This window comes from Perissodus microlepis, chromosome 6 (genome assembly GCF_051167445.1).
Source record: "Perissodus microlepis isolate ML-2025 ecotype Zambia chromosome 6, ASM5116744v1, whole genome shotgun sequence".
NCBI lineage: Eukaryota > Metazoa > Chordata > Actinopteri > Cichliformes > Cichlidae > Perissodus > Perissodus microlepis.
The window spans coordinates 37364210-37382329 of record NC_140466.1 but is presented as its reverse complement, the minus strand read 5'-3'; the positions used below and the strand labels follow the sequence as shown (position 1 = coordinate 37382329).

Here is an 18120-nt window from a genome sequence, read left to right as displayed (position 1 = left end):
ACTAATAATAGATTAATTATATTCATACTTAGTGTGATTATTGTTTGTCAGGAATAGAAGGATAATCGTGGTCTTTGTGTAAATAAATAACAACCAAGCACATATTTTTTTATGCCTGGTAGGCTGTAACAGCCTTATTTGGATAATTAAGCCTTAAAGAAGCATCATTACTGATTTTAGTGCCATAACAATTTTTTTAAAATAATTTTTAAAGAAATTCTATATCATAACATGAGAACACTCTACTAACACTCTACATTTAATGCCTTTGAATTCCGGGTTTGTTGTTGCTCCCATGAGTTTTTGAATTATTATTAATATTATTTTATTATTAGTCATCATCATCAGTTTTATTATTAGTAGTAGCAGTAATAGTAGAATTAGTATCAGCATTTATTTGTACTGGTTTTTTTTCATCGAGCATTTATTTTGAAAAGCTCTTTGTACTCGTCATCAGAAATCAACAGATCCATTTCCTGTTAGCTAGATGAAAGCCGGTAACATTTAAAGTCCTGTGGTCTAAATGCTCTTAAATTGGTTGTATGTCGACTTGTATTTATAGTTGGTCTAGCTCGCTAAAGTTTCTATTTACATAGTGCATCAAAAAACTTAATAGCGTAATATTCCGTTACCTAAGCTAGTTTGCTAGCCTAATTTGTTTACATTAGTGTGAGGGTGTTTCAGTCAGGAAGACCGGATAAATGTGCCTGTCTATCGTTCCATGTTTCTTTTTGCTTCGTCACTCCTTAAAGGTTAGTGCTGTGATTGTTGGAGCAACAACACCTAAAAAATTGCAACAAATTGTATGTTAACTTTTTTTAATCCAGAGTTGTTAACTTGCCCCTTAAACTTCTTGAAGGGCTCACACACAACAGAGACTGTACTATAACAACAGGTCTTTCACGAAAGGTTTATTTGGTAAACAATCTGGTAAACAAGAAAACACGAATGTTACAGAAAACATTAAAGCCTTACATTTTCTTTGCAGTTAGGTGCATAAATGAACCGCTAATGAGTCTAGATGATTCTGTCACAGGCATAAAATACATAGTTATCGAAAGAGTTTAGCTGCATTTTATATCCTTAATGTAACTGTTTACTTGGATTTGAACATTTCAGAATGAAATATGAAAAGTTCTTGATCAAGCTAAGGATGACCATAGCTTGTATTATAAAATAACACAAATTTCCATACCTTTTGACCTATTGTTTTTTAAAACGCGCAGCTACACAACCTTAAAAACGACGTCCCAGGTGTTCCCCTCCTCTTGTCCATACTCAGCCACTTCACTTACCCTGAAATAGATAAGAGGCAAAAAAAATGGATGGATGCCCCTTTTTTTCTTGCAATAAAATTAATCATACAGGACTATTACCTAAACTATAATCTGGTTATTTATTATACTGTTTTTATACTGCCATTTTTCAAACTTTGGCTTTGGGAAAATATGTTCACTTTCATTAGGCGTGCACAGATTACAAAATTCAGGGACATAGCTGTGTTTAAAATTTAGCTGATAGCTGCTGTTAGTACATTAGTTTTTGTTTATTTTGTAGTTTTATCACCTTTTCATTACTGAAATTATCTGTACTGTCTTCAACCCAGGGATTTATGAACAAATATGTGAATTATTGAACCTGGATCTCTGAAAAATGGACTGCAGAATTGACGGGACATAACAGATGATCAGTGGCCTCTGCCAATGGTAAAATGTTGTCTTATTTACTGATAGGAAGATGATGATAGTGCCAACAAATTGTTGTATTCCTCTTCTTTTTAAAAAAATAATGTTGGCTAGAATAATAACTACCCTGTGTGTTTTCTTTGAAACACCCTTGTTACCTTTTTTAAAAGTTGATAAATAATATTATTTTTTCCTCTACAGATAATTTTTAGAATGACAGCAGTCAAGTAGGAAGAAGGATGAATGACTTTGGGCCAACAGACCTGATTGCAGGCCTCTGTCATACCGATGAAGCGGATCCTCTTCCTCTGTGGCAGAATGAATGCATCAGCCCCTGTTTTAACCAGCTCATCCTTGGTGTCTTGCCCCATGCTGGGATGGCCATTTTCAGTGCCTGCTACCTCAGCATGTCAAGGTAGGTCATGCATTGATACCAGGTCCTTATCAGCAACACTTTTCCAATCTTACAATTTTATTAGCGGATAATGAAGTTGTAGTTACAAAAAAACATGCATATCATATCCTTGCAGTGGATTTTCTGATGAAGTATGTTTTACTTTAATGTAACAACAATTCTTTAAAAACAAGCAACCCCCCCATCTTTTTTGGAGTCTTCTCTGTGTTGTCCAGTTTTTGGCTAAATTCAAAACGCGCAGCTTAAACATTGAATGGGGCACCCTATAAAACTAATGCCGATGATTCTAAAAATTGTGTCTATATTTTCACATTTTTGTTTGCTTTCCAGATGCAGCCACCTCCAGACGTCTCCCCCGTGTGGCTGGACACTCAGGCTCGTGTCAGCTCTGCTGGCTGCCTTACTCTACACTGCAGATGTCATCCTGGTGAGTGTCCTCCAGCAGGGAGACATGTACCTGGACGTCCTAGCTGGCAGCTGTGGAATCCTGGCCTGGCTGGTCCACTTCAGTGTCATAACAGTGCTCCAGAGGACTGTTTTTAAGAGAACCAGAGGACCTACACTGCTGTTTCTCCTGGTGCTTCTGTTACTCCCCAACCTTGTCATCAACTTGATAATTTACTCTAACAACAAGGAATATTTAAACCCAGCTGAACCTCTTAAACTGGCCCGATTTGTTCTTGCCTCAGTACGGACGTTTCTTTTTCTCATTTACCTCCTGGCATTTGCTTTCCCCTGCATCAGTGATGCTGGGTACACTTTGTATATTAACGATGTTGATGGCTCTCCGCTCATCCCAGAGAACACCCAGCTGGAGACTGGGGAGATTGTGGCTGAGGATGGGAGTGACTGCCTATCTCGACTCTTCTACTTGTGGCTCACCCCTCTCCTCAGGCGAGGGCAGAGATGGGAACTGGACAGACCAGCCGATGTATATCACCTTCCCCAGAAACTTAGAACTAGTGTGATTTGTCGGTATTTTCACCAGTGCTGGGAAGCCTGCTGGCAAGGATCACCAGTCACTTACCAAGAGGATCAATGGCCCACACCAGTCAGCACAAACCTCCCGAGTGGCAGCTGGAGTTTACACAACCAGGACCAACCACTGGAGCTGGAAGGTGATGTAAGATTGCTGAAGGTGCTACACAAGGCGTTTGGGAAGTGGTATTACATCCTTGGTCTGCTGAAGGTGACAGTCAACATATTGAGCTTTGCAGGTCCACTGCTCCTCAGTAGTCTTGTGAATTTTATGGAGGAAAAAGGTGCCCCAGTCAGCAGGGGTGTCTGGTGTGCCTTGGGGCTCTTTGCTACCACCCTGCTGTGCTCTGTTCTACGAAACATCTTTGTCTTCGAGGTCTCCAAGGTGGCGCTGTCAGCACGAGCTGCTCTTGTGACGGCCATCTACAACAAAGCCCTGAGAGTCAGCAGCTGCAGCTTGGCTGGCTTTACTTTAGGAGAGGTGGTGAACTTAATGAGCACAGACACCGACCGTGTGGTTAACTTCTTCCAAAGCTTCCATGAGCTGTGGAGCCTGCCCTTTCAGTTAGCTGTCACCCTTTACTTGCTATATCTGCAGGTGGGTGTAGCTTTCCTTGGAGGACTGTCCGTAGCTTTGCTGCTGGTGCCATTCAACAAGTTCCTTGCTTCCTGCATCCTTAGCAACAATAAAAAGATGCTCATGTGGAAGGATAACCGTGTTAAGGTATGGCATGTTTAAGCTCTTATTATACTGAATTGATTTATATACTTTTATGAAGCTACCCAGGGAAAAAATCTTGTTGAGATTATTTTTAATTTTGAACTTATTTCCAGTTAATGACAGAGATCCTCTTCGGCATTCGCGTCATCAAGTTCTATAGCTGGGAGCCTCATTTCACACAAAAGGTGGCTGACTGTCGCAAAGAGGAGCTGTCCCACCTTAAGGCTGTCAAATACCTGGATGCATTGTGTGTGTATACCTGGGCTGCTCTACCTGTGGTCATCTCCATCCTGACCTTCGTCACGTATGTGCTGCTTGGACACCAGCTGACGGCAGCAAAGGTAAACTGGCTGCTGTGTTGATGCTGAGTGAGCTTTGTAGAGAATTAGGGAATGTAGGGTTACTGTATAAACATATTTAAAAAAATAACTCTGACAAGAGCAACACCTGAGATGCTGGAGTGGTGGGGGGGGGGGGCTGGGAGGAGAAGTTGGCCGTCCGATTGGGGTCTGGAATGTGGGGCCTCCCTGCTGCTGCCGAGTCGGGGCAGTCTGCTTCTCTCCACCCCAGGGAAAAGGGTAACACTACCTGGGTCTGGGTGCAGTTTCCCCCTCCGGGGGCAAGGGTACCAGGACCCGGGGCTTAGAGTACGCTTGGGGACTGTGATTGTGTGTACAGTGTCTCTCTATGTCTGTCTCCACGTTGGGTGAGTGTTGAGTAATTGCATATGAGAGCATGAGGGTGGGAATGGATGTTTGTATCTGTGTGTGCCTGTATGTCTGTGTCTATATGTCAGGTTGGGTATCAGACGCCACCTCTCTGGGGACATCTCAGGTCCTCCAAGGTATGGAGGCCTATCTCCCCCCACCACTTCCCCTGCCAGTGGCAGACGCCCTCAGACATCGGTGCGTTGGTGGTTCTTTGTGTCTGGGGATGGGCATCCGGATACCCACCGACTCACTCCTTGGTGGCTGCTTGTTGTGGCCTCTCGGCCTGGGGCTCGGTCACTCTGGCACAGCTGGCTGCCGGCGGAGCTCACGGGCACGTCACTGCAACCCCCCCGGCTTCTGCTCCGCGGCTGCTGAGTGACCCCTCATCTGGGGCTCTCCTCAGCTCTTTCTGGGATAGTGGCACAGCAGCCCCTCTGTTGGTCTTCCTTGGTCTCTTGTGTTCTGAGGGCCTCTGGATGTCTGGAGTCTTGATCTCCTCCATACCTGCTTCATGCCCTGGAGGACGGGGCTGTGGCTCCCCACACCCTCTAGCAGATCATTACATGAAGGAACCTTTTAAATACAAGCGCGTTCATGCTCACAGGTGTACACACGGGTGCTCACACACACAAACTACACCCTTTTTGGCTCCTACCTCAAAGCACACTGTGCGCTGTCGATCTTACGTGCTGCACAATAATGTTTAATATTTAGTATTTACTGTTATATTCCCATATATCATCGTGATGTTGTTTATTATGTTGCTCTTTTTTTTCTTTCTTCTGCTTGTTTTCTCTTTTTTTTTCTTAACAGGTGATCCAGGTGATTGATATATGTATATATGATATTGATATTTGTCTGCTTATTTTGTTGTTTTTTTGTTTTTTGCCCTTTATCCCCGTCCCTCTTCCTCGCTGTTTTTCTTTCCCTCTTTCTTTCTCCCCTTTCTTTTCCCCAGTCAAGTCTGTCCCGTATTTAACAAGTAAAAAAAAAAAAAGAAAAAGGAGTGCAGCAGCGGAAATGAAATGTCAGAGGGAGAGATGAGAAGGGAGGGTGTGTTTGATGACATGGTACATGCACAAGTACCACAGTTGGAATTGTCTGCTTGAACCAGCTCACTCCAATGCATCGAAGACCTTCAAACAAAATTTTTCCCCATCTTTTTTCTAATCAGTCATTACAATTGGACAACTTTAGAATAATAATTTGTATTATTTAAGTGCCATAAAAGGTTGAGGTAGATTTGCTGCACAGTGAGCAATAATGTTCAAATGACTAACAACTCATAGCAGTAATAGTTATTTTATTTCAATAGGCACAAGTAAAATCAAGTCAGTTTTATTTGCATATTAGACATTGAGCTTCAGGGGATTTATATCCTGCACAGAAAAGTGTTCAGCACGCTTCATGATCAGGATCAGGATTGGATTTGGACCATCAGAAAAATTCCCCAAAATGACAGTCAAGGACAATGGTGAAAAAAAAATTGCCACTGAGATAAATATATTAATTTATTAAATAATTCTCAGAATAGAAAAAAAATGTTTTGTACCTTTTTTGTACCTTTATTTCTGTATTCCTAGTAAAAAGGATATCAGTGGCTTTGAACTTAGAAATTCTTTAAGCTAGTTTTATGCTCTCATGTGAATGATTGTATAAATGCATATATAACTTGTGATAAGTTTTTAAGAGTGCATTCTTGTAAATGTGATTCTCATCCCATGCAGGTGTTTACCACACTTGCCCTTGTAGGAATGTTGATCATCCCACTCAATGCTTTCCCCTGGGTGCTCAATGGAGTCCTGGAAGCCAAAGTGTCTCTGGAACGAATCCAGCGCTTCTTTAAATTAACCAACCAGAACCTGCAGGCATACTATGCCCTGGGTAGGGTACTGCTTGATTTGCTACTTTGTTTGTGTGGAGGTGTATTTGATTTTGATGTGAAACAGGTCCTCATGCTTTTTTGTTCATTCAAGGAAAAAGCAGTTTTTATGAATGTTTAGAACAGCTTCTGCTCATTAAAGATGAGGTTATTTTCTGCTTTAATCAAGTATTTGTTCGAGTGATTGCATCAAATGCTATTTTTTCAAAGAGTAAAGTTCACAGAAACTAAAGAAAATGTTTTACCCAACTGTACATAGTTCATCAGCCAAACTTGCTTTTTTAAATCTATGAAATGTTTCTCTTGTGCTGAAATACCACATCTGTGCCCAGTGTCTCCAGAAGACAGCCAGACATCTGTCCTTTTGAGCCAGGGATCATTTTCATGGCAGGAACCCAGCAGTCCAAACGAAGAGGAAGAGTCTGGAGGAGCTAAAGGAAGCCTGCAGCTGCACAGTCTCAATTTAAACATAACCAAGGTACAAGCAACTATTGGGATTGTGCTTTAAAACAATCCCAATAGTTGGAAATTCATCGTCTCCCGTCAGTGATATAAGCTCAGTATTCAACACCCTAAAATTGTATATGAATATTTAAATTGCAAAAATGCATTGACACCAAAATGTTTTAACAGTAGGTGTTTGGAGCTGTCTTAGTACAGACATGAAATCTGCTATCTTCTGTCTGGCTCAGGGCTCTCTGGTGGTCGTGGTTGGGAAGGTCGGCTGTGGAAAGAGCTCCTTATTGGCTGCTCTGACTGGAGAGCTTAATAGGTACACAGCTTATGAAACTTTTATTGAAAATATTATCACTTATGACTTAATTTACATATGAAGAATGTTGTCGAGTCATCAATATTCCCTTTCCCAATATGAAAAGGTTTGCTTAGGTGATTAATAGGCAGTCAGGGGCTTTATGCTGCTCTAGATGATATTTTTCATCTTAGTTGGAACCAAAAAAGTCAATAAAATCAATAGTTAATCTGGTTTTAGTGTTTTTAAGTGCACTGACACAACCTGGGATTAATAATGTGTGACTAAGGTCTATCCATCTTCCACTTGTCTCTGCAGGCTGACTGGAGTGCTCTATGTTGCAGATAGGGAGGTTGGCTTTGGTTTGGCCTCACAGGAACCGTGGATCCAGCATGCATCAGTACGAGACAACATCTTGTTTGGCAGAGACTACGATGCTGCCTTCTACCAGGCTGTGATCAAGGCCTGCGCCCTCTCAGATGACCTCAATGTACGATTGTGACACTCTTATTGTTTACGTTTCTTCACACTGATTTCACTGTGCTTTGCATGGAGTTTCTGGGATTGTTTAAAATGTTAAATAAATTGGTTTTCAGGGCTTTGGTTGCTCTCTTTCTGCATCTGCAGGTTTTGCCAAATGGTGACAAGACTGAAGTGGGTGAGAACGGAGTGACTCTGAGTGGAGGACAGAAGGCCCGGCTGGCACTTGCTAGAGCTGTTTACATGGTGAGTCTTCAGCACAATCCAGCCATCTGCTTCACACTCTAAGAGGCACAGAGGAGGTTTTACAAAATAAATGAGTTAGGCTGCAGTAAACAAGGATAAATGATATTAGAATTATATTTTTCCTTCTGTTGCACAGATTGATAAAAACTGAAAGCTATCAGTTAAACGTTTAGAGCTTTTAATTTTGTTTGAGGGAACTGCATGTTAACAGATTCTTGTAATAAATAGTTACAAAGCCATAAAAAGCTGTTTATATGTAATATGCTTGTGTAATGTGATGTTGCCTCTCCTTCCTTTTTTCTGCTTCTCCTGCAGGACAAAGATATCTACCTCCTCGATGATCCACTGGCAGCAGTGGATGCAGATGTGGCTGAACACCTTATGAAGAAATGTATCATGGAGCTCCTCAGAGGGAAGACCAGAATCCTTTGCACACACCGCATAGAGTTTGTGGACAAAGCTGATGTGGTTGTCCTCATGGACAATGGAGCAATCATCAAAACAGGTAGAAACTGAAGTCTGCTTTAAATCTTGGTGACATTTGTATAAATGTAACTTCTAAATGATTTAAAGTCCTTTTAGTAACAAGTGTCACAGATCAGCAGCTTAAGTTATTTTGAAGTTTCCATCAAAATGGATGGGGAGAAAGTCATAACTCACAATTGTATTGATCAGTGGGTCATAGAAACTGCATGCAATAGAAGTGGCAGTCAAATACAAAAAATCCCAACAACTTTAGCATTTTTGCTCCAAAATACAGTTCAGAAAAGCATTTTTCATCTCACAGGTTATGCTTGTGCATGTGCATAGTTTCACAATATTACAGCTTTACCACTAACTGCTCATGCCAAATTAAAATTAATGTTCTATATGCACTTAGGCAAAATATAATTGAAAAAAAGTACACATCTCTACATCTGTAAAACAATAACAAGTAGAAAAAGATGCCTGCCTCCACATAGCTGAAGTGTACATTTATCCACAGAATAATGTGATTGGCTAATATGCTTTATACCTAAACTCTTGATTGGCTTTTGGGTAACGAGATGGGACAACCGCCATCTTTAGCATCTCAGACTTTGATTTTTATTTATAATTCTTAGAGTGCCATGTTGTCTTGTATAATGTGTCCATATGCCAAGTAAAAAAAATGAGCGGCTATTGTACAGATACAGGACATTTATTAAAAGGCGTCATGGCTTTTTGGTTTTGTCTAGTTGTTTATATTGAGCTCACTTTATTAGTTTAGCATTACATGCAAGAAGAGCACCAACTTGTAAGTGGCTCAGGGGGTTGGGAAGCGCATCTGTAACCGGAAGGTTGCCGGTTCGATCCCCGGGCTCTCTGTCCTGGTCGTTGTGTCCTTGGGCACGACACTTTACCCTACCGCCTACTGGTGTCGCCCAGCTTCTGTCAGTCTACCCCAGGGCAGCTGTGGCTACAACTGTAGCTGCCTCCACCAGTGTGTGAATGAATAGTGGCATAAAGCGCTTTGGGTGCCTTGAAAAGCGCTATATAAAATCCAATCCATTATTATTATTATTATAAGGTGGAACATCTGTGGAATAAAAGGCCTTTTTATTCCTCTGTGTTAAACAGGGACACCAGCAGAAGTCCTTCCTTTGGTGGAGGCAGTCCAGAAAAAGCAGAAGAACAGCCGCAACACAAAAGAGAAAGGTGTGTTCACCTCACATTATGACAAACAAAAACTCAGGTGTTAAAACAGTGGCGCATGTATAATCTCTTACAAGTCCAGAGTTCCCATTGTTGTCATCTTCTTCTTCAATAGCAATATCTCAACAAAATCTCAACAAATCCAAAATTCAGCTCTTCTTTCTGGGACTCTTATAATCCTTTTGGTTTGGCCCCTGTTGATTGTGAGCAGATGGCGTGGAGCAGGTTGAAGGGGAAATGAGTTCATTGCCTGAGCTACATGTGGATAATGATCCTAACCTCTCGGGGGCAGAGCAGAAACAGGTGGGCAGGCTGGCATGGAGAGTTTACCAGACCTACTGGGCCGCTGTGGGTGGAGTACTCGCCTCCTGCGTCTTAGTCTCTCTGCTCCTCATGCAAGGTTTGGAATGCTTTTTATGATCTTTGTACACTGGGGACGCTTAGCAAATTTTTCAGAAACATCACCTCCAAGATTTTCTCTCTGTGGTCAACATTTTTTCATCTTTTAAAGATGAGAATTATTTTTTAATTTTACTGCCAAAATTACAAAATAAGTCCAGGCGACCTGTATGATACTTGGGCGATATAGGATTATTGTTTAAAGCAGGCTTCAGGGTATTTTATCCCCAAAAGAAAAAATAATTACTGTCTTCTGGCTTTAAATTCATTTCTAATTTAATAAGAACTTTGTGTGTGTGTGTTTGTGTGTAAATCAGCATCTAAAAATGTGTCTGACTGGTGGCTGTCCTACTGGATCTCTGAGCTAAAACACAATGGTTCCACTGGGAATAATGATTCTTCGTTACCTGCCTTCAGCTCACCTCATCTGCTGCTTTTCTCACCTGGAAGGCTCATGTGAGTTGACCAATTGGCAACATTTTGAAAAAGACTCTGTGAATGGTAACACAACCAAGATGCCTTGTTATCATTGTTCCAGAATAAACTTTAAAACACAAAATTTGTAACCAATTTTAAAAGAGCACATGCTATAATAACATGCAGTTCAGCTGTGAGATAATGATGATTTATTTTAAAATATTCATTTATATATTATTTTTAAAAGGTACAGATGTAAAGACTTTGCCATTACATTTTCTATTATTATGTTAAACACAAAGTTTATCATTCATTTTGAATAATGAAAATAAAAACTGCTTTTAGTACTGTGATTTAAACTTTGACTTCTTCCTGTCTTACTTCAGTCTTTTGACTAAAATCAGATATTCACCTCTACCCATCCAGATCTTCAGTGCCCTCTGACTACACGTTTCTCTCTAACGACATCGATGCAGATGTTAAGTTTTACCTGACGGTCTACGGCTCCATTGCTGTGGCCAACACCGTGTTCACCGCGCTCCGTGCTTTCCTCTTTGCCTATGGAGTAATGTGTGCCGCTTCTGCCATCCACAACAGACTTCTGAATCAAGTCTTTAAGGTATGTCAGCAGTCAGCATAGCAGATTGAGTGCTTTTCAAAAATAGCTGAAGGTTGGAGAAACAGGGTGGTGACTGAAGGGTTAGCAGTGTGAGACATCAGACGAGCTGAGTAGATGTTCATTAACAGGAAGAGGTATGCCCACACTGCCTATGTTATCTACTTAATGCCAATCCTTCTGATGTGCTAGGTAGTATTAAATACATATATAATAAGGATTTTATTTTATTTATTTCTACTGTCTCCAAACCATACATCATAGCAGGTCTCACTATAATCTTGTAAACCTTCCCTTTCACTTTTCCTGCTATTCTTCTGTCACAAATCACCCTGCGTGCTCGTCTTCACCCACTCCACCCTGCTTACGCTGTCCTCTTCACCTCTCTTGAACACTCTCTGGCACTTTGATGCTTGACCTTAGATATTCAAACTCATCTCCCCTCACTGTCTCTTCCTCTTGCATGTTCACGTTTCCACCTGTCTTCCTCTCATTCACACACATATTTCTTTCTTCTACTGACTTTTATTTCTCTTTTCTCCAGTGTGTACCTCCACCTCTCCAGACTGTCTTCTACCTGTTCCCTTCTCTTACTACAGATCACAATTGCATCTGCAATTGTTATAGTTCACAAGATTCTTTAAAGAAAAATGCAAATGCATAATGAGAGAGGAAAACACTTTAAGTGTGAGTGACATGAGTAATTCCCACTTTGCAAAAAATATTAAAAAATGTCTTGTTTGCGTCTCCATCCAGACCACTATGGCGTTCTTCGATACCACTCCTTTGGGCCGAATTCTCAACCGTTTTTCCTCAGACTTGTACAGCGTGGACGACAGCCTGCCGTTTGTCTTGAACATCTTACTGGCCAACATTTTTGGCTTGCTCGGCATGCTGGTGGTGATAAGTTACGGCCTTCCCTGGGTCCTGGTGGCCCTGCTTCCCCTGGGTCTGCTGTACTACCGCACACAGCACTTCTATAGACACACATCTCGAGAGCTGAAGCGCCTCTGCAGCCTCACTCTGTCACCAATCTACTCGCATTTTTCAGAGACACTGACTGGACTGGGAACGATCCGGGCCAGTGGCAACTCTGCCAGGTGAGTGACACGGAAACAGAGTTTTCAGTGATTAGATAAATGTATGTGAAAATAAGTAATAGTTGTTAACTTTATCTTGCACATGACATAAAATTAATTTAAATTCTCTTGAACATAGGTGACAGGAAGTATTAATATTAATAAAATATATTAGGTATAGGGACTAAAGAAACAGCTAAACCGGAGGGACATTTTTCTGCTGTTTCAGGTTTGAGGAGGAGAACGCCAGGCGTTTGGAGCAGAACCAACGCTGTTTGTTTCTTAGCTACGCTGCAGGGCAGTGGCTGGACATCCGCCTGCAGCTGATTGGTATCGCTGTGGTGACAGGCCTTGGGGTGATAGCTGTTGTTCAGCACCAGCTTAATTCTGTTGATCCAGGTAAGATAGCAGAAGAATTTGCAGGTTGTGCGTGTTTAATGACCGTAGGAGCCAATAAGTAAGACTGTGTGTGTGCTGGTTTTCCTATCAGGTCTGGTGGGTTTGTCCCTGTCCTACGCTTTGTCTATCACACAGCTGCTATCTGGCCTCATATTCAGCTTCACGCAGACTGAAATGCAGCTGGTGAGCGTGGAACGAACAGAGGAATATTCCACTGGACTGCCCATTGAACCCCAGCATCAGAATACAAAGGTCGGGTGCACTGGATATTGATATTAACATAACAACAGTGGGTTACACTAAAGCTTTATCAGAGCTCCTGGCTTTACCTCACAGCTGTCTTCACAGAATGTATCTTACTTTTTAGTCCAAACCTGAAAGTCAGAGGAAAAGATCACAAGACACAATTTACATATATTAATAACATATGTAAACATTTGTACACCTATTTACATATTTAAATAAAGATGGATGTGGCATCTTTTTTTTTGTCAATTGAAACAAAAGCCAACACAAAGTACTTTAACATGTATATTTTTCTATTGCCCAGCAGGGGGCAGTCTCTCTGCTTTAAAAAAATATGGGTTGTTGTAAAGAAATCTATGGAAAACAGCCCTTCTTTTTTTATGATACCATAAATCAAGTGTCATTTCTAACGTGTTTATGGACTCAGTCACACGTTTTAAATTTTTTGGAGTACTATTGCATTTTACCCTCTCTGTTTCTGACCTCAGCTGTCCCCCTCATGGCCTGAGCACGGTTGTTTGGAGTTTCGGAATGTGGCTTTGACCTACAGGGATGGTCTTCCTAATGCCCTGGATGGAGTGAGCCTCATGGTGCGACCTGGAGAGAAAATAGGCATTGTGGGACGTACAGGATCTGGCAAGTCCACGATATTCTTGGCCCTGTTTCGGATGGTAGAGCTCAGCCAGGGTCAGATTCTCCTGGATCAGCTGGATATTACCACTGTAGGCCTAGTTCAACTCAGGTACATTTGAATTGAGTTGTTTATTGGTATTGGATAAGAGTTACATGAAAACTGTGATCTAACGCATTTTAGAAGATAAATTACTAACATAATGTACTTTATAATATAATAAAATCAGTGGGAGACAAGTTGACTTATGTGCTGTTGTTGCCCTCTGCAGGTCCAGGTTGGCCATTATTCCTCAGGACCCCTTCCTTTTCAGTGGCACAGTCAGAGAGAATCTGGACCCCTGTGGGCGACACTTGGAGCCGGAGCTGCTGGACGTCCTGGAGCAGTGCCACCTCAGCACTGTGGTCAGCAGAATGGGTGAGAGTTATTTACAAAAGTGTGCTTGACCCAGTGATTTAACCGAGAGCCGAAGAATTGCAGTGTTTTGTCTTTTTTGTTACAAAGGTGTGTCTGCTTGGCACCTTTGACGCCACCCTTTTCCATTCCTGTCTGCTCACATGACTGTCTGCTTCAGTTACAAAATGTTATTACCTACTTGCACTGGGAAAATGGTTCTTGAGTCAACACCCTGGATGATCGAAAGTATTTTTTTATACCACAGAATAAATCTAAGGATCCACTGACCAACGGCTGGCAAACATACTTTGATAATTGATGACTGTGTTTCAGAACCTAACATCATTATCTTTGAGTTCTCTTTCCTCCTCTGTTATCTTTGTATTAATCCTGTTTACTTTATGGGCCATTTATCATAAAAGCCTAAAATAAAGCTTCAAATTTGCATGAAATGGAGCTGCTACTACATGAAGATGTAGATGATGACAGATTCATGCTGCCTCTCATGCCTTTTGTGTATGTTTTTGTGAATGTCAGGTGGTCTGGATGCTGAGGTGGGAGAAAGAGGAAGATTCTTCTCTGCAGGACAGAAGCAGCTGCTGTGTTTGGCCAGAGCTCTGTTGACGCAAGCCAAGGTGAGTTTTGCAGCTTTACCATTACACTGTACCGACGACAAACGTTGTCTCCGACCACTGTCAGAGACAGTAAATTTCCTCTCGAGTGACTGACACTGATGGTGAGAGGGTGCAACAGAATTACAATAAAGGGTGAAAAATAGTCTGTGGCTTTCTCTGTGACATCAGTGACAGTATGAGGCTGTAAACAAAGAACAAACTGTACAGGTTTGATTAGCTCTAATTATGTGACACGCCTTCGCCTGTTCACAAGGAAGTAGGTTGTAAGAGACTGTGTGCAGGAGAAGGTATTTGCAAAAGCTTTGTGAATGTTATGCTTCTACATTACTGGAAAGAAGACTGACTAACCTTGTATTTCCAGACATTTATTTATTTATATTTACTGAGAACAAAATATTTTAGCGTGATTGCTCAAACAAATAAACCAAAACATTTTTCCAATAAATGTTTTTGTTGTCATTTAGATCCTGTGTATTGATGAAGCCACTGCCAGCGTGGATCATAAGACAGACAAACTCCTGCAGCAGACCATTAGAAAGAAGTTTCAGGACAAGACTGTGCTCACTATTGCCCACAGGTGACTGCATGTGTTCATGTCCTGCACTAAAACACATTTCAGAATGTTATTTTACAACTGTAGTCTAAAACTTCCTGCTTTTTATTTTCTGAATGAAACACCTTTTGTGTTTTGTGTGCCTGTCTCACATTAGGATCAACACCATCATGGACTGTGACCGTGTGCTAGTGATGCATGCTGGGAAGGTGGTGGAGTTTGACAGTCCCGTGTCTCTCTGCCAAGCCGATAACTCCATCTTTCACAGACTGGCGGGTGATCAGGGACAATGAGATGATCAGACACATTTACAGACAACTTGCTGTTTTGAGTTGATGCAGAGAAGAGTTGCAGACTTTGAGCAAAAACTCATTTGGAACAGACAGCTTGGACTCAAAAGCGAGGCGGTTTGGAAATGTGATTATTCTAATGCATAAACAGCATTCATTGAATTTATGCCATATTCTTGAATCAAGACAACTACACAGCCCTCCCCCAACTCTTCCTGTGGTCACCAAGGAGTTCACTGGCCACTTGAGAAACATAATGTCTCTAGCATGTTCTGGGTCTGCCCTTAAGTCTCCTCAATCAGGAAGTACCCAAGACCACCTCAACTGGCTCCTTTTGATGTGCTGAAGTAGCAGCTCCACTCCAATCCATCCTCACTATATCAGCTCAGCTCAGATATCCTTCTGCTGCTTGTATCTGCCATCTTTTTCAGACCACATCACCGGAGACAATTCATTAATCCATCTGTAAATCTTCCGCTCCTTTGTTCATTCACTTAACAACAAGACTTTGATTCTTTAAACTCTGTACTTGGGGCATCAGCTCATTCAGAACCCAGAGGTGGCACTCCATCATTTTTATAGCTGAGCACCATCGTTTCAAGTCTCGGATGTCCAACTTCGGTTTCAAAGTCAGCAGTCACAAAAATTAAAAAAACAAACAGTAACTTAAAACAAGGGGAATTAGTCAAATCCATTTGGTATTATAGCTGCTACTTTTTACACTTTGTTATTGTTATATTTGAATCCTAATTTAGACAGACAGCCAGAAATGCTCGTCACCATATGTAAATGACTCGTGTAAACTTGTCAGGAGTAATTTTGTGTTTATTCAGAACAACTGCCTGTGTTTGATGAAATAAGACATCATGTCTGCTTGCACTTATGTGAATTATGGACATAAATACCTGGCCCTAGATCTGGTCCTACCACAAGCCACTAAACATTGATGTGTTATAACAAAACACCATCTGTAGAAGAAATGTTGCAGTGGGATTACAGTAACAATCTGAGTAGAAAAAAATGTCTAAATATATGAAATTATGACTTTATAATCTTGTTTTGGATTCATTTGAAGCAAATGATATATGGAGCATTTTATGAATCATCTTTGAATGTATAAAGTGAGTTCAGTCAGTCTTTGAGTGCTTTAGTTAAAAAGAGAGACCTGAAAATAAGAAACATTCACAGTTCAACAATACAGAAATGTCTTATTTTTAGAATTTTATTTAAAAAAACATTTTATTGAATTTTTTTTTAAAATGCTCCAAGACCTGTAAGGGCTATGAGGAATTTTATTTGAATAGTACCTGATTCTGTATCTGCCAAGTTCAACATGAATATGGAAGGTAAAGTGCTTCATATTTTGTAGATTTAAATGAGAGTAGATGTATCAAAGTTTTGGGAATCCTCATCTGTGGAACTAACATGAAGTTGCTGCTTCTTCCTCTTGTCTGCAAGGAAACACATCCAAACTTTTTACTTTCTTTCAAAGATGATGATTATAAATGAATGTGACTGTGTTCTTATGGAAGCACTATTTCATAGAATTACACATTTTTCTAGTACCATTTACAATAAAAGCAGGAACAGTAATCATAGCAGTTGTCATAATTTGTGTTTTCTTAATTCTTATTGTGTGGAAAATACAGGTCACTTGAATGAGGTCACCATTGTATGAGACTTAATATAAAGTATATAAGTCTCATGAGATATATGTAAAACATTTATTGTAAGTTTTCTTCTGCACAGGGCTGTTGATGGTTTATTAGATCTACTCCACTGAAGAGAAAAGCTCTACCACAAAACAGTTGGTTTTAATTTATCCAACTCCTGTTTGTTCTGTTTTATCATTATATCCTGTTTTCTTTTTTTTACTCTTTTAATGTTAACCATCTGTACAAAGAAAACACAAAATCCAGTTTCTCAGTGTTTTTTTTTTTTATTATTATGAAGAAGCATGCAGGCTTTTTATGACCAGACGGAATCTTTTACTTTACTTCTCTGTCAATGATTTACTGTCATTCAACAGACTAACAAAAATGATTCAGGCTTGCTGCAGGCAGAGATCAAAGAACTCAGCCTGAGGTGTGTTTGCCTCTCTTTATATGTACTGTTTTTATTGTATTGTAAAGTCAGCAATCTGACTTTATTTTTTGACACATTTTATTTTTTTGGCATCAAAGTCAGACTTTTCAGACATATAACATTGATAAAATAACCACATGCTGATCATCATATTAGTATATCTGTATGTGTCATAAATTGATCCCCTTCATCTCATGAATTGTATTTTCAAGTGCATTTTACTTTAATGTAAGACCAAGACAAAGAGCAACTGACAACCTGAATAATAAAACATTTGTCAGTCAAACAATTAAGGGAGGATAGCATGAATCATTTAAATTGATGAAATAATAATGGAATGATCCTGGCAGCTTTAATGTGAGCTGTAAATCAAATTTAGATTCAAGTATTAATAAAAAAAAAGTTTATCTAAATGTTGTGATTGTGATGTTTGTATGCTTAGTTGCAGGTGAGTATATTTTGACAGGAGGAGTTTTGTTGTTTGTTTTTCTTGGCTTGTCAACAGCTGTAATGTAAAAATTTGTTGGTAATAAAAATGCTATTGATTATTAAACATGTATGTTGAGTTCATTCACCAGATTTGCCTGAGAACAATTAAAAACACTGTACAGTCAGAGCCCATATGGAGCTGCAGCTGTGCCCTTTCAGGTAGGATTATATAATTCTGTGAATGCAACAGAGCTCTCTTCCAGATTGAATCAGACAACAGTCTTTGTCCCCAACAAGTGACTAATCGGAGTGACTCACACGGTGAACGCCTGCCGCTCCCTTGGCTCAGGTCAGAATTTTTCTTACCACACTTATCAAGTTGTCAGGGGGAGTGTTTGTTTTT

The 18120-nt window shown here is 40.4% G+C and overlaps 1 protein-coding gene across 1 annotated transcript; it reads left to right on the top strand.

Moving 5' to 3' along the window:
• Positions 1-460: 460 nt before the first annotated feature.
• abcc10 (ATP-binding cassette, sub-family C (CFTR/MRP), member 10) lies at positions 461-17841 on the top strand. Its single transcript, XM_084932210.1, has 23 exons — positions 461-752; positions 1607-1706; positions 1887-2100; positions 2431-3802; positions 3913-4140; positions 6237-6393; positions 6724-6869; positions 7084-7163; positions 7461-7632; positions 7770-7868; positions 8184-8373; positions 9468-9545; positions 9754-9942; positions 10259-10397; positions 10785-10977; positions 11731-12074; positions 12283-12452; positions 12544-12704; positions 13187-13440; positions 13601-13746; positions 14263-14360; positions 14825-14937; positions 15071-17841. The coding sequence occupies exons 3-23, from the start codon at positions 1925-1927 to the stop codon at positions 15204-15206; spliced, it is 4641 nt and encodes a 1546-aa protein (XP_084788336.1). The 5' UTR covers positions 461-752; positions 1607-1706; positions 1887-1924; the 3' UTR covers positions 15207-17841.
• The last annotated feature ends 279 nt before the right edge of the window (positions 17842-18120 follow it).